Genomic DNA, 11,429 nt, shown 5'->3' with positions numbered 1-11,429 from the left:
GGCGTTGTCTGAGTTAACTGTAGGAAATGAAGAAGAGGCTCTTTCTCTGATTATCTAATTTACGCTCATCTTCATGACTCTCAGAGTATAGTTTATACAGACTTTGTTAAATTAAATAGAAGAAGATAAAATTAAAGCTTCAATTTTCATTACTTTAATAAAAGATGATTTAAATGTCTTCTCAAAGCTCTGTTTTATAGACTTTGAAAGAGTTCAGTGAAATTACCTTGATTATTTCATCAAACTTAAACTTCATAATCAGCTACTGAGATAATACAGACTATATATAACTGTTCTATAGTCTGAAAGAATAGATCTCTTTCAATATTTAATAGTCTGATTATACTATTCAGTAGTCTCTCTGTCTTGATAATTGTTTATTAAATATAATATTTAAAATTCAACTTCAAGTTTAATTATACTTTTAATCATTTGATATTCAAACTGAGTTTAATCTCTTTATTTAAAAGAGTTAGACTTTGTTGTTTCTTATTAAATCTGAAAAAAAAGTGAAATAACTCAGTTTTATTCATATTAAATTGAATTAGATTGATATCTACTCTAATAAAGATTTTCTTTACTACTTTCTTAATCACTTCTAAATTCTCTTTGATTATTTTTGAACTGTAGAGTAGATCAATATTATCTATATAACTTAAAGTTCTCACTATTTTTATCTCTCTATTCTTGAATAGATATGCAGTGTATATTATAAATAAAATAGATAAGATTAAAGATTCTTACAGTACTTCTATTTTTATCTCAGTCTTATCTGATTTTCTTTTATTAAAGAATAGTTATATAATTCTTTTAGATATAAAATAATTAACTTATTTTATTAGAGAAAGTGATATTGTTAATATCTGCAAAGTCTGAATTAACTTTGACTTTGAAACATAATCAAATGTATCTTTTATATTAATAAAAACTGCAGTTAAGATCAGATCTTTATACTTTATTATTTAAATATTGTAAATAATTCAGAGAATAGTATTAATTACAGAGTATTGTTTTCTGTCTCTTATTTATTTACTGAATAGAAGAGAATCATTAATAGAGCTTATAAAAGATAGTTAAGTAGTTATTATCTTTTCTAAAATCTTTTTTAAACAGTTTAATAGAGATATTACTCTATATAACTTAGAAATTAAAGTTTTTCTATTAAATTTTATAAGAATCACTTCAGTGACTTCTTGTCAGTATTCAGAATAATATTCATTTTTCAAGAGATTAAAAAAGAGCTTAAAATATTCATTCTTTAAGTAGAAGTATATATTTTGAATAATCAAGTCATTGATTGAATCAGACTCTGCAGCAGTTTTAACTGAACTTGAGAAGATAGCTGACTCTAATTCATTCTGTGTAAGTTCAGATCATTCTCAGTTATTTTCATTAATATAGTTATAAAGTGATATATTCTCTTTCTCTGAATCTGAATCTGATGAGTTTTGAAAGAGAATTCTTATAAAAGCTTGATATTTTTTCTTAAAAGAATTTACTATATATAATTCATTCTGAAACTTATATTCTAGAGCTGAAAGTTTTACTACACTTCTTGTTTTAGTGTAGTTAAAAGCTTTAAAAACTTCTTTTTCTTATTGTGGCGGGCTGCGCCCGATCAATTATATAGACTATTTCCTTACACTTCATAGATCCCGCTGAAAGCTCCGATCCTCGGTCACTGATTCTTGGCTGAAAAACTCATGAATTTCCTGTTCATCCGCCCTGAAGCTTTATCATGTACACATATAAAGTTCTTCCACTCTGAAGGTTCACTGTGTACACATATAAATATTCACTCTGATTGCTGATTCTCACACTTTCTCTTTCTTTCCTTCTCTAACATTTTTCACTTTCTTATATGAGACTGATAAATATTATACTGATCTATTTAGTCTAGGTCTCTTATACTTGAAAAATATTCATTGTCTTCTTATTGAAAACAATTATTCATTGAGAAGATATCTGAACATGTAACAATATATAAGAAATAGAGAAATGATTAAACAGTTAAGTAGACATCAAGTTCTCAGATAGAAGCTTGCTCATCAGTCACTCTGACTCTGTAACAAGATCTTACAAAGAGAACAAGATCTTACAATGAGAATATCAGTGAAAGACTCAAGAGTTCTGACACAGATGTATGAGATATTCATATAAGTACACACATCTGACAAATGATACAGCTATGTCTATTAATAATATGAGAGAACTCTTGAACATGAGCATAGATGCAGTGCTATAGTGACTTTAAGCAATGTTGAAATTATAACAGTAATAGATAGCTGATATACATGTGACTCAATAACATTAATATGAAGAAATTCAATGATTATCTCAATAAGAAATCTCTGTATAGACAATTTTAACACTGACAGAATTAAATATAGACACAATGCAAATATTGAAGAAATGCTTAAATACTCTCACATATTTCAATACTTCTGATCTCACTCTCTACTCATTATGAAGATTGAAAATGCTCATGAATCTAAGTATAGATGAAGATGTCATCAGATCACTAATCAATCAAGATTAATATATCAATGAACAATTGAAGAATTACATAAAATAGAAGTTTTATTCATAAAGGAAAGCATGTGAATCAGTATTATAAATATCTGATAATATTATCAAATATCTTGATATTCTGTTCTGAGACACTGTTATATAATAGAAAGTATTAGATTGATTACAGAGTGTCTGATAGAGAAACACTTCTCTCACAACATTCAGTTCTGACTTTGATATCAAGATTCTAGAAGTAGGTGATTAATCTTGAGAGAATTGAATGAAGATTAGTATGCTTAAGAAGATATTAACTTTCAAACTCTTACAGGCTCTTGTAAGTGTAGACAAAGATCAGACTTATGAAGATTTCTGCATATAACTCTGAACATTGAATAACTGTCTTATCAAGCTCAAGAGTATACAGAACAGTGATAGAAGATGTTACATCTCAGTCACTTATACATCTGTGCTGAGAAATAACAACAATGATGCAGATGTCATAGACTGAGTCGACTCAAATATCTATACACAGACAAGAGTCTCTGTCATCTGAACAGGCTTTCAAGTTTCTAAGATCACTTCTGAAGAAGTTGCTGATTAATATTAATAAGAAGTGTGTATTAACTGTAACTGAACAGAACATATTACTTGCAACTACTGATCAGTCTACATATCTTCTCACTCAAAGAATGAATCAGTGTCTGTCTGCATCAATCATATTGTATTAAAGAAAGATTCAGAAGATAACTATGAGAATACTCTGATGAAACAGGAAAAAGATTAGCTTCTGTTCAAATTCATAAACAGAAGCTTGAAGAGATCAGATAATAATAATTTAAAGAGAAGATAATAATGAATGTGATTCTTGTATCTACTGTGATTGATAATATGTATAATATAAAAGTCATGATAGATAGTGATCTATGCTATTATACAATGATTAAATCTTCAGTTATAAGATATTTCAATCTTCAGTATATTCTCTTATCAAAACCCTGACTTCTCACAGAATTTAATGGCTCAAAAGATGTTTATATCTATTACATAGTGAAGTTGAATATAGATATTGAAGAACATTAACATGAAGATGTCTATGTATATAAAGTTGATAATCTTGATTATAATCTTATATTAGAACTTATCTAACTATCTAAACAAGATATCTTGTTAAACACTTGAAACAGAAGCTTAATATTATCTAACAATAATAGAATTCACAAAGATGATATTTACTAGACTATGAATCTAACACAGATCTCTGTCAACATCTATGAAATACTCTGACAAAGAAGTCACTGAAAAGATCACTGACAGTAGAATTATATAACAATCTATTTCATCAGTCTGACTGATATCAAGAAAGCTCTAGAGAAGTTATCTTATACTATAATAATAGATTCTTATACAAAACTCTCTTAATAATATCATAAATATTTAGATATCTTCTGATAAGATAATATTATAAATATATTCCTCTTACAAGACTCAGAAGTAGATCACAGTATCAAGTTAGAAAAGAAAAATGATAAGAATTCTGAGTTATTATAAGGCCTTCTTTATAATATGTCTTGAGATGAACTTCTTCTTCTTCAGAAGACACTCAATGATTTGTTAAATAAAAGATTCATATATATTATCAACTCTTTCACTGCAGCTTCTATTCTCTTCGCAAAGAAATCAGATAAAGAACTTCAATTCTGTGTGAATTATTGAGAATTGAATAGATTAATTAAGAAGAACTGCTATTCTTTATCTCTTATTAATAAAATCCTAGCTCACATTGAACAAGCTCAATAATTTACAAAACTAGATATTATCACTGTGTTTTATAAAATCTGTATCACTGAAGAAGATAAATGACTTACAGTATTCTGAACATGTTATAATCTCTTTGAATGAATAGTTACACTCTTTGAACTAATCAATACTCTTAGTACATTTCAAAAGTATATTAACTGAGCACTTCAGAATTTCCTTGATGAATTTGTCTCTGTATATCTTAATAACATTCTCATCTTTACTGATAAGTTCAGAAAAGAATATCAAGAATATGTGTGAAGAGTATTATAATAATTATAAGAAGCAGAACTATCAATAGATATTAATAAATGTGATTTTGAAGTTAAGAGTATTAAATATCTAGGTTTTATCATAGAAGCTGGTAAAGAGATTTGAATGAATTCTGAGAAAGTCTCTGTCATTCTTGAATGAGAAGCTTTATATACTGTGAAAGATATATAAAGTTTTATCAGATTTGCTAACTTCTATCAGCAATTTATATAAAACTTCTCAGATATTGTGAGATCACTTACAGAATTTATCAAGAAGAACTCAGTATTTCAGTGATCAGCAGATACTGAAGCTGCATTTATATAGATAAAGAAGATGTTCATCAACATCTCTCTGTTAATAATATTTAATTCTGATTATGAAACAGTTGTTAAAGCTGACTTCTCTGACTATATTACAGAGAGAGCTATATTGCAATATGATAATAAAGACATCTTATAATTATACATCTTTATGTCTAAGAAACTAAGTCTCACTGAATGCAACTATGAAATCTATGATAAGAAACTTCTTATAATTGTATACTGTCTAGAAGAATAGAACTCTGAACTCTGAAGTATTTTCAAATTTAAGATAATCACTGATTATAAGAATCTTAAGTATTTTACAATCATCTGTAAGCTTATCAAATAACAGATACAGTGATTTAAGCTATTAAGTCATTTTTATATCACTATACACTATCATCACAGCAGCCAGAATTTGTTAACAGATGCTCTCTTATAATGAGAGTGAGATATATCATCTGATGTAACAGACATGCATTGATTGAACTAAGAACACTGACTCTTGAATCTGAAGATATTAGTTGATTATAATGAGATTACTTATAACACTATATATACTTCACTAATCACAATATCTTTCAAATCTACACTAAATGAATTATGATATATAACAGCTCAAACTGATGAACTTCTTTAAAGACTTAATGAAGTAGTATGTCAAGAAGCACTCTGATTTCTCTCAGAACTATGTATAAGCACTGATATCTCAGAATACTTAATTAATGACAATAATACTCTGTAATTCTATGAATAACACTGAGTCTCTTAGTCTGAATCCTTGCATATCTGAATAATACAAGAGATGTATAATTCTTATATTACTGATTATTCAGGTTATGAATAACTATATTGAATAATCTCTTAAGAGTTTTACTGATCTGAGATATCAAACAGCATCAGATGTTTTGTCTGAAACTGCAACTATTATTCTTTCATCATCTTATAAAAGAACTGTAGAAAAGATCAGCTAAAACTGCTCAATATCTCTAATAGAATGTGATAAGATATAATAATTAACTTCACTATTAATCTCTCTGAGAGTAAGAATTATAGAAATATTCTGATCATTGTGAACTGATTAAGTAAAGATATAATATTGAAATCTTATAATAAGATGAATACTGAACAAGTTGCTGAAGCTTATCTACAGAGTCTATTCTATCAGATGTATGAATTGCTGAAATCTATAGTATGAGATTTAGACTGTTAATTCATGAGTACTCTCTGAATAAGAATCTGTCAAGTTCTCAAGATTATACACTGTTTATTAACTGTCTATCACTCTGAGACTGATGATATGTCAGAACAGATAATTCAGACTGTAAAGAATTATCTTTATAAGTTCTGCAATTACTTATAAGATAATTGATATAATCTTCTTCTACATGCTGAAGTTACTATCAATGACTGAGATGCTGTTTCAATAGATATAAGTCTGTTCTTTCTCACATACAGATATTATATGAAGATATTGAATCTTCTAGAGATCACACATTTCACACTGAATCTTCACAGTTCAATTCAGATCACTGATAATATAGTAATAAAACTCTGAGATATCTGTGATTGAGCAGAAGTCTTCATGATAAGTGTTAAATAGAATTAAAAAGATTAAACTAATATTCACTGAGATTCTACTGAGTAATATAAGATAGAAGACCTGATGTGATTGAATCTTAAGAATATATGAATCACACACTCATCTCATACACTGAATTACTGCTATATTAAATATAAAGTGATAGAAGTTCTAGACAGTTATAATTACTATCTTAACATATTATCAGAGATTTATAATATCTTTTATACAAGCTTGTTTCACTGTGCTATCACTGATCTGTTCTCTTCTCAACTGACTTTCAATTGACAGTTATCAGAGATTGTAGGAGAAGATAATGAACTGAAGTGAGAGATTAAAGATATTTTCAATGAGAGACTTCACAGCTGCAGCTGATAATATCTTGTGAAATGAGTCAGCTATGATTGTCTGATCTGAACTCTGAGCTCTGTGTTATCTAAAACAGTGACTCTTGACTGATGAGAACTATATACAATCTCATCTCTGAAAAGAGAGGGTTAATGTGATGAGCTACACCTGATCAATCATAGAGACTATTTCATTACACTTCATAGATCTCACTGAAAGCTCCGATTCTCAGTCACTGATTCTCAGCTGAAAAACTCATGGAATTTCTGTTCATCCGCTCTGAAGCTTTACTGTGTACATGTATAAAGTTCTTCCACTCTGAAGCTTCACTGTGTACACATATAAATATTCACTCTGATCACTGATTCTCACACTTTCTCTTTCTTTCCTTTTCTAATGTTTTTCACTTTGTTATATAAGACCTATAAATATTATACCAATCTATTCAGCGTAGGCCTCTTACACTTATACTTCTTCAAGAAATTTGTTTCAGTAGTCTGTTTTAGCTCTTTTAATATCTGAAAAATATTTATTTCTGACAGCTTTGAACTCTTTATCAGATATTACATCATTCTTTCAATATCTTCTAGTAATAGTTAATTATTTACTTTTCAATATAATATTCTCATTTCATCAAGATTTGAAATACTCAGAAGACTTTTTCTTTGAAATATTATCTCTAACACTTATTAAAATAATAGATGTAATGAGCTTTACTCTATTCTTAAGTATTTTATTTAAGATATCTTGACTGAGATTTCAATATAACTTACTCTGCTTTTCACATTTTAACAGTTTTATACTTTCTTCAACTACTTTTTAATCAGCTTTTTCAAAGTTATACTGAATAGAGAGAAAGGGAATTTTCACTCATTTATTTTTCACTCAGTTTAATATTAAATTGAATAATCTCATGATCTGATTCTGATGTCTCATTTAAATTAATAAATCAGTTTATAAGTCTTTTTTTCATTAGATTTTATGATATAAAGATTAGATCTATAATAGATTTCTGTTTCATATCTTTTCTAAAGAATATTTATTAATCAGACTTATTAACTAGATCTATTGAATACTTAAACATTTATTTAACTAGATTCTCTACTCTCACTACTCTTTTGTATTCTGAATTTTATCAGAGATAATATGTATTGAAATCTTCTATAATTATAGAGTTTCTTAATGAAGTTATATTTAAAAATTCTCAATTAATTATTCAGATATTGTTATTTTTCTTCAATAACTTTTCATTATAGATATTTATGAGTTAAGTAGTAGTGAACTTATTCTCTCTATCTATAATATCACTCACTAGAATATCAGAGTCAGATATGATATCAAATCTCAGATTAAATTAATATCTTGATCTTTTTCTTTCATAAATCACTACTCTTGATTTTATCTCAGATTTTTCAAAAAAAAAGTAGTAATAGCTTAAATGAGAAATGATGTACTTTTACTCAGTATCAAAGTTTAGTTCTTGAAGAAGTACAAAGTTAACTTTTTATTCAAATACAATCTGAAGATAAGAATAAATAAAATTTAAGTTTCTATTTACATTGTTTTTGAATAAATTTGATTTTTAAAGAGTTTTTAAACTTTTTTTATTATTGTTATTATATATTTATACTAAAAGAGAGTAAAGATAATCACTATTATCAGATAGTAAATTATAACTATTTTCAAAAGCAGAAATCTCAACTGCTTACATTCTATCTAGTTTATGATCAGAGTTATTTCTCAATTCTCTAATCTTAACAGATATTTGAGAATTCAAATTCTGTTTATATTTAGCTGAAGAATTGAAGTTTAAAGATTTAGATAGTTAAAAGTTTCTTCTTTTTAAGTTTATAGTTATAGATTTACTGACTTGACTTTTCTCTTGAATTTTAGATTTATTTTAAGCTTCATCTTTTCTTCAGTTCGTCTGAGTTCTTGAAATAAATACACATTCTTTTAAGCTAGATGCATGTTTGTCTTTATAATTGAAGTATTTAAGTAGAGAATATTGATATATTTCATCTCTTTTTAAGCATATTTTATATTTATACTTACTAGTTTTATAATCTCTAGTATAGAATATGCATTTTGAGTCTCTGAAATAAGAGATTATACAGTATTCATATCTTTAATAGTTTGAATACTATATTTGAGCTTTGAGATTCATTCTTAAGTCTTTGTATTTATAAACTCTCATTTTCAAATCTATTACTCTTACTTCAGAGATTCTTGATTATTCAAGTGTTTTTATATATACTAGAATAGAGACATTTCTTCTGCTTTATTTAAACTTAATTAAATTAAGTTATACAGACTCTTTTCTCAGTTGAATAGAATTATATTCTTCTAATTCATTTTTAAAAAGTAGTATTTCTTTCTCACAGTCAAAAATTTCAACTGAAATATTATAAAGAATGAATTTATCTCACTTTTCATCTCTTTGAGATAGAATTATTATATTCAGTAGAGATTCTATTACTAATTTTCAGAGATTCTTATTCTAAATAAGAAATTCTGTACTGAATTCAGATATTGTAATAAAACTAATAAAATCTTTAAAGAAAGATAACTTAATTAAAGCTATAACTTATTTTTAAACTTTAATATCAGTTATTAACTGAGAAAAGAACTGCTAGTTAATTTCATTTCTAATTCTGAAAATGAGATTTGAGTTTAACTTGTTTCTTTGAAAGATCTTCTGATTTAAGACTTTGAGAATAAGTCTTCTATTTCTGAAGACTTAAGAGTTTTTCTCTTTTTATATTTTTTTCTCTTCTTTTCTATGAACAGAGATCTGAGTAATATTCTTCTCAGTATTCTCAGAATATTGAGTAGGTTTTGAGATAGCAGATTTAGAAAGAGTAGATTCTACTACTTGAGTATATATTTTCTTCTGATTTGAAGAAGAAGATGAAGAAGTAAAAGATAAGAAAGAGTCAGTAACTGTACTAGAAGATTTCATTGTTTTTTGAATTATGTTCAAAATTTCAAGTTTGAACTTAATTATCTCTTGTAGTTGTCTAGTCTGAGTATAAAGAATTAACAGAACTTCTTCATTCTTCTTACTCAGACACTGCTTTTCAAGAATTTTACTTACTTTTTCAAGTTTCTGTATTTTAAGAACTTATTATTTCTCTATTTCTTTCTTCTTTCTTCTCTTTAGAATTTCAATCTCAGAAACAGCATCTCAGAAAACATCTTTTTTCACATCAACTGAGTGTACTCTTGAACTCATTTTACTCACTGAATGAAAAGTTAGTCAGACTGTTTCAATTAAGAGATTTATCAGTCTATTTTCAAATAAAAAGTTGATCAGACTGTTTCAATTGAGAGATTTATCAGTTTATTTTCAAATGAAAAGTTGATCAGACTATTTCAATTGAGAGATTTATTAGTCTATTTTCAATTGAAAAGTTAATCAGACTGTTTCACAAGAAGAATGAAAGACTTTTGTATATAAAATATCTGATTTTTTCACACTAGTTCAGTAACTAGATTAGATTTTTGAAGGGAATCTAATAAACTAAAATTGATTTTTAAAATAAATCAATAAAATCTTTATAAACTGTTCCTTAAGATACAGAGAGAAAAAGTATGATATCAACTGATAATAAATCAGATAATATAACAGTTTTTGAGAGAAAAACTGATAAAAAATAAATTAATTTTTTACAGAGAAATTGATTAAAACTATTTAATTTTATTCTAAATCATTCAATTCTTCTCACACAACAAGTGTGCAACTCAAATCAGTTAATAAAGAGTATAAAAAGAAATTAAGTATTAATAAACCCTCTTCAGTCACTGAAAAAGTAATTCTTACTTAAAAGAATATGAAATTATAATAGAAAATAACTCTGTTTTTAATTCTTTATAAGAATATTATATAAAACTCAGAGAAAAATATCTTACTTTTTCAAGAGAAGTAAAAAACTAATTCTAAGATCTTTTTTTGCATTAACTGCTGCAGAAGAATGAGATAGAAACTGCTAAGATATACACTACTATATACTCTCTATCAAGACTTTGTCTCTTCAGAGTCTTGATATTATAGAGAATATAAGCCTGTTTCTATATAATACTATAAATATTATTAGTGAAATGTAGAGAAACTGATTATTTATATCTTAAAATAGAAGACTATGTCAATGATTATATCAATATAGAGTTAATTCTTAAATTCAATAGAAATCTTATATTGCTGTTCTCAATCTCTTGCAGAATCTATTGAATATTGAGATATTAAAACTGAATTTAATATATCTCACTATGCAGATTTCAAAGACTCAGTCAGATCTTAAGATATACTGATTTTATAATATTTCAGTTGAAATTTTTGACTGTGAAGAAGAAATGCTACTCCTCAAAAATGAATTAGAAGAATACAACTCTATTCAACTAAGAAAAGAGTCTGTATGACTAAATTCAATTGAGTTCAGATAAAGCAGAAGAAATTTCTCTGTTCTAGTATATATAAAGACACTTGAACAGTCAAAGATCTCTGAAGTAAGAGTAGCAGATTTGAAAATAAGAGTTCATAAATACAAAGACTCAAGAATGAATCTCAAAGCTCAAACACAGTGTTCAAACTGTCAAAGATACCCCACCCCTGGGTAATCTTCTATTTTAGAGAC

General features: G+C 26.7%; 1 protein-coding gene across 1 annotated transcript; it reads right to left on the bottom strand.

Annotated features, from left to right (window-relative positions):
- Positions 1-8,745: 8,745 nt before the first annotated feature.
- BDBG_18082 (uncharacterized protein) lies at positions 8,746-8,921 on the bottom strand (the record flags this gene model as incomplete). The annotated part of the gene is made up of 1 exon (XM_031725668.1): positions 8,746-8,921. A coding segment is annotated over one exon (175 nt), but the record flags the coding sequence as incomplete, so codon positions are not given.
- Between the last annotated feature and the right edge of the window lie 2,508 nt (positions 8,922-11,429).

The sequence above is a fragment of the Blastomyces gilchristii genome, assembly GCF_000003855.2.
Source record: "Blastomyces gilchristii SLH14081 genomic scaffold supercont1.55, whole genome shotgun sequence".
NCBI lineage: Eukaryota > Fungi > Ascomycota > Eurotiomycetes > Onygenales > Ajellomycetaceae > Blastomyces > Blastomyces gilchristii.
The sequence above is the reverse complement of the archived record's forward strand: the minus strand, read 5'-3'. Positions and strand labels throughout refer to the sequence as shown.